The following is a 6,555-nucleotide window of genomic DNA, read 5'->3' as shown; positions in this document are numbered from 1 at the left end:
GGTATCAATCAACAATGGATGGTTCAGAAAATGATTGCAAAGTTCCCTAACAATGAAACACAATTTTTTGTGAAAAAAAGAGAAAAAGATGCATTTGTGATATGAAATGGATGGAAAAAAATAGAAAAAAAATAACATATTGCCATGTGCTACCCTCTGCCTGTTTTCAGAAACACTCTCAAATCTAGACGATCAAATACTGTATTTTTCTTGAAGAAACATTTATCAGTTAAACGGACAATCCTTTCAATAACTTGGACACTCGAAGCGGGCTTTTTACACAAAACTTGCCACTCCACATAAAAAAAATATGATGCTGACCGACTAGTTATTGTGTACTGTTTTATTTACTTTGAAACCTTCACAGAATAACGTTGTAACAATTAAACCGGGAATGAAATCATCTTTATCCTTTATACAACCATTGAAAACAGCACCAGATAGCAACAGAATCATTTTGGCCACAAAATCTAAAGTAGGTAAAATGATTTAACAAAAATTGGTATTTTTTATTACATTTTAGTCATTTTGTTAAAAAGAGGTTGATTACTCAAAATGTATCTTTTATTACTGTCCATTAAATAAAAGTTTGAACTTTGATAGAAACTCAAGATAAAAAAATATATATCATTTAGCTGAACATGTTTTAATAAGCTTGTGCCGATCTAAACACCTGAGTTATTTTGCGAGCTAATTGATGTTTAGCTTATTAGCGTCTTGGGTTATATATTACATGACAATTTTGCATTACAAATACATATAAAAATCCCTAGTTTTCCCGACAACGGAATATATGAATGAATTGCTGCTTCAACACTGTTTACTTTCCAGTTAGAGCCTCAAATAAAAGCCTTTTTGGATGATGTTCGTACATTGTGTTAAACATTTCTTTTGCTCCTCCTTGACATGTATTAATAGGACATGATCGACACATCATACTATTAACAGTATCGTATCTCCATGTGCGACATTGTGGTGGAATGAAATTTTCAGCACATTCATAAAGAGGTTGACAAAGTGGTAGATTCATACCGTTTCGTCGACTTCCGTTTCCTCGACCGACATTCATTCCTCCTTTTCCATTGTTATTATTATTTCCAAGCATGCCTTGCTGTCCTCTGGCTCCATTATTGCCCATAAACATACTTGGCATTATGCCCATTTCTGCCGCATTGTTTAAGGCCTCAACATTAATGAATGTGTATCCTCCATTTCCGGCGCCCATTCCACCACCAGACATACCCATTCCCATGCCCATACCCATTTCCATCTGCATCCGTCTCTGGTCCATTATTACTTCAAGTTGCTCTGCATTCAAGTTTGACAGGTTAATTTGTCGTCTGTTTCCACCCATCCTAGTACCGCTGTTTACTCCACCCATCCTAGTACCGCTGTTTACTCCACCACTATTCAATCCTCTACCACTGTTAGCGCCTACGTTGTTATTCCACCCATTACCACTAGCACCTGAGTTTCCAAATTTCATTCCAGACATGTTATTAAGCTGTTTAAGTCTTTCCAATTGAGTAAATTTTTGTTGTACTCGTTTTGCATTTTGCTGGGTCCTTGGTATGAAAAATTCTGTTCTTGGTAGTTGTCTCTGCCCTAAAATGTAAGGTTGTAATATTTATGTCTTACAACATGTTAAGCCTACAAGCAATGGTAAAACGATAGGAATCATTTAAATTGTGTGAGTAAATACCATCTTAGACTCCATTTAGGTAATAGATATTAATAAAACAAAGATACCTTAAACACTGGTATTATTGAAACCTATAAATACTAATATATCTAAATAATCTATTGTCTAGTATGATATCTAAACGATGTCGACATACAAAAATATAGTTTTCAATAATGTGTATGCCAGTCAATATAAAACAATATTCCGAAATAAAAATAGTTTAATATGTATACCTTTTGGTAATTAACATTTAATATATCTATCTATTTTTCCAGATTTATTTTGGACTTGACTTGATTATTAAACGGATTACTGTTCGATAACTTTGTTGTTACCCTTATCTACCACACCCAATGCGTAATTATGAAGAGAGTCATCGCTTAAAGAAGTTAAATAAAAAAAAACTCAATTTAACAATTTTTACTTACCTGCAATCAATGCAAACTTGACCAGAAGCAAAATACATATTAACGAGCAATGAAACGTCTTCATATTGACTAATTTATAAAAAAACGACTCCTTTTAGAAGATTATGCGAAACCAAGTTAATTATGCAAAAAAAATTAAATTAATGATTTCCCCTGTAATTAACTTCGTACTGTCTAAACACGTGACATGTGTAGATTGATGTAAAAAGTCCACCTGACCAAATATTTGTTTATCAATGTTTTACTCTGATTAGTTTTTAGGTTAACGAAATTCTCGATAATATTTTTTTCTTCAAATTATCAATTTAACATTGTCCGATCAATAAGAATTATGCAAACATTGGACATGATACACCGTTTTTTCTTATTATTTCAAATTAAGTAATTAAATTCACATCATGCATATTTTGCATTTGTACAAAACAGCGATTTAATTAATTATTTTTTTTTCGTTTCACTGCGTGACAGCATCATATGACAGACATTGAAATTTTAATGTTCTTGACAAGTAAATTATAAAAAAAAAACAGAGACATTCCTTCGTTTTGTTTACATGCTCAAGAGTACTGCTATTTCTAACGTTCAGGCTTTATGGCAAATGTCGACCTGCAGATGGGATCGAAACCATAGATTCAAACATATTCATAAAGTAAATTAATGTGCAAAGCATACATAGCGACCATTTGAATTGTGTTTCATTATTAAATTTCATTGACATCGAGATATAAATCGGATCTTATAAGATAACCTTCTTCAGCGACAAAACAACAAAAGTAGCATCAGCACTAAAAATGAAAACAAACAAACAAACAAATCATACAAAACAAGACGAAAAACCGACTAAAATAACACAATATATACATATCTGTAAAGGCCAAGAACATATTTGTTACTCGCCTGAATCGTTCTTGTGTTCATTAACTCTATACTAGACCACAGGGGCTTGCCCCGACTATCAAATATGCAACTCGACTGTTCATATATAGTCGGGCTGCATATTTTATATGCACTTATTGCGTTTATTACCCATCATACACACTTATCGCGATTATTGCCCATCATGTACACTCATCGCGTTTATTGTCCAATATTCACACTTACCGCAATTATTGCCAATCAAAACAGCTATCGCGATCATTGTCGATCATAACACTTATCGCGTTTATTGCCTGTCATATACACTAATTGCGATTATTGTCCATCATACGCAATTATCGTGATTATTGCCCATCAAACACTTATTGCGTTTATTGCTCATCATACACACTAATCGCGTTTACTGCCATCATACACACTTATCGCGATTATTGCCGATCATAACACTTATCATGTTTATTGCCCATCATACACACCTATCGTGACTATTGTCCATCATAACACCTACCGAGATAATTGTCCATCATATACACTTATCGCGAATATTGCCCATCATACACGCTTATCGCCACACTTATCGCGTTTATTTATTTACAGAAAAAGAACATCGCTAAAGAGGGCGGTAAACTTAATTATACATCTTTATGAAATATGGGTTTTAATCTAATGTTTTACATATTAAATTTACTATAACAGAATAACAGGTGTCGAAGCATGAAAATAGAAACACTTTAATCAACCTGTACCAAGTGTCATGAAGTTTAACGGGAATGTTAATACCAGTAATAACTTATATGAAATTAAATAGTACAATTATTAAAAAAATATATATAATTATCCAATGGATGTACTTTAATTCGGCATCTTCGTCTCTGTTAATATTTTGATCAGCCAGATATGACTTTTTAAGTCAGAATGTCAAAGTCAGTAAATACTTTGTAAATCCATGTGTATAAAGTTTCATGTAATGCAGTCGTTGAAAACACGTTTGGTACTTCAATTAAAAGCATGTATCCATATCCATGAAGTTTATGTTTCTTATAAATCATCCTTGTAAATGTTTATGCCAGTTATTACAACAACAAAGTTACTCTAGTTGTTCTAGATAGAAGGGAGAAATTAAATAGTTCAATGGCAAGCATATATATTTTGACATAAATGGAAAACAGCTCATGTTATCACGTTCTATTTCAACACTTACATTTACGTCCATGACATACTAAGAATTTTAGAACCATAAACATAATTTGAATTAGAACATTAACCATATAAGCGAAGTTAGACATATTATTTTTCAGATAAGGTTATAGTTCCTAGATTTGCAATAATTGTATCATATAAAGTATTATTGAAATAGATCAGAGAGCATTTTTTTCCATCGAGGAAACAATATTTGGTTTTCAATTTATTCATGTTATTTTAGCAGACACAAACATTTATGGTCGGCGTTAGGTATTCCTGTGTTAGAAGTAATGATTGTCAAACAAAGAGTGAAACGCGGAAAACAAATATACCGATGCTTCAATATAAGAGAATAAATCAGAGACATTACAAAAACCAACAAACACACAAACAAACTGAATCACTTAATACCGGTTGTGACATCATGTGCACCGAAAGGGTAAACTTGTTCTGCATGTTCTTAAAGTTAAAAAGTTATATCTGGACGCTTACCCTACCGATGCACCTGGTCCATGCTCTCAGTTTTTTATGGAGCCCGAGTTTCTCACTTGCTTTTCTTGCTTTATAGGTGTTATTTTGATCATTTCATGTTCATTGTTGTGTGTGTCTGTTTTCCATAGCTGGTATTTGTCCCTGGATTACATTCTTTTGATTTTCACTAGAATCTTTGTTCCCTTGATTTCTCCTGCAAAACCAGTGGCACCCATAACAATATATAATGAATATTATTGCGGCTTGAAAAAATATTATTACGGCATTTGCGGATCCTATCTACTAAATTCCCTATTCTGTGAAAAACAATTAATAATTATTAAATATTTATAACAGCAGAAAAGAAATATACCTTCAAGCGTTTTATCCGATTTACGGACGGACATTTATTACTTTTGTTAAACAGTACACGAAACAAATAAAAAAAACAACTGTCAAGAAATTATACAAAATCACATCGAAGACCGGTGTTTCCTATTTTAAATTCGCTTTCATTATGTAAATTTTGTCACGATAACACCATGTTGATAGGTCAAACATCAAATGCGAGACAAGAAGTGGTCATATGATACCTCTGAATAGGTGCATCATGATGTATACTGTCTTACATACAGTTTTACATACATTCTGTGAAAATTAATGAAACTATCTTGTGACATGGCTAAAAATGATAAAAGACATTTATATAAAATATACTAATGCATTACCATACATACATTGTTTATGAATGAATATGGTTTACACTGTAATAATCAGACAGTGATTTAAAACAGAGCATTAAGATTGTATTGTTGTTTTATCGTCAGAATTTATTTGAAGAGTATTGTGCACCACACACAAAAAGACACCGTCATTTTTTAGGACCACTATTACTTATAGTTTATTTCATTGACTGTATGGTTCCTTATGTTCATTTATGTATCCATATATGATGGTACCATTAACTGATGAGTGGTTGTTATGTTCATTGTTTTGTTTGACAAATAACATCTTCCATGTCACAACTAATTAAACTAAAGTTAAAGGCTTGAGGATGCTATGCTCGTGTCTACGTCAATAGCTAGATCGGACTCTTCTTGTATATAGTAACGGGAGGATTATGATCTATTGTATTCTTTATTTGCTAAATTACGCTCCATTTGTTGCCTTAAAGGCTAGATGTGTTCCGTTTTCTACGTTCAAGGCTAGATTATGCTCCATTTTTTATATTAATAGCAAGATTGTTCCATTGCCTCCATTTAAGGTGTAACTATCTCAATAGTTCTATGTGTAAGCTAGTATTACTCTCTCATCTTGTCTAAAAATCATTCATAAGAATTCTTATGTGATTGAACAATGCCAGTCCTCTAGCATTTCACATTTTAGTAAAATTAAGAAAAACACGCGTGAAAAGTGTGTATAGAATTGAAAGGCTTAAGACGAAACAATGAATCAATAAAACAAAATACTTTAAAAAGCACACGTATAAATAAAATGGTTAGTCAGATGATAGGGTTGAAAGAGTAATCAAGATAACGAAGGTTCTAGCGGAAATCAAAAGAATGTAATCGATGGACCAAATATGGAAAAACAGACATACAAAACAAAGAACATAAAGTAACCAAACAAAGTAACAAAATAAGTAACAAAAGCAAATGAGCAACTCGGACTCCACTAAAAACTGGGAGCATGCACCAGGTGCACCGGTAGGGTAAGCGTCCTCTGCTTTTCTAGAAACACCCACCGGGTTGCTCATAAAAAGTCCGGGGCAGTCGAAAGAGGAAAGGAAAACTATGACACGTAGAACAAAACAGTTTTCATGGCGCAGAGGGATACGCCATAACGATCCACGAGTTCATGATGACGACCAAAAAACTTCTGTAGTGATGACTTAAATCTTGTAGCAACATAATC

At 32.9% G+C, this 6,555-nt stretch overlaps 1 protein-coding gene across 1 annotated transcript; it reads right to left on the bottom strand.

Annotated features, from left to right (window-relative positions):
* Positions 1 to 325: 325 nt before the first annotated feature.
* On the bottom strand, positions 326 to 2,247 carry LOC148609318 (uncharacterized). The gene is made up of 2 exons (XM_088542060.1): positions 2,113 to 2,247; positions 326 to 1,605 (listed from the first exon to the last, which is right to left on the bottom strand). Exons 1-2 carry the CDS (start codon positions 2,174 to 2,176, stop codon positions 821 to 823), a joined length of 849 nt encoding a protein of 282 aa, XP_088398186.1. The 5' UTR covers positions 2,177 to 2,247; the 3' UTR covers positions 326 to 820.
* Between the last annotated feature and the right edge of the window lie 4,308 nt (positions 2,248 to 6,555).

The sequence above is a fragment of the Perna viridis genome, chromosome 8, assembly GCF_037379345.1.
Source record: "Perna viridis isolate PV_CMFRI_1.1 ecotype Kerala chromosome 8, ASM3737934v1, whole genome shotgun sequence".
Taxonomy (NCBI): Eukaryota; Metazoa; Mollusca; class Bivalvia; order Mytilida; family Mytilidae; genus Perna; species Perna viridis.
Note: the sequence above shows the minus strand (reverse complement) of the source record. Positions and strands in the feature narration are given on the sequence as shown.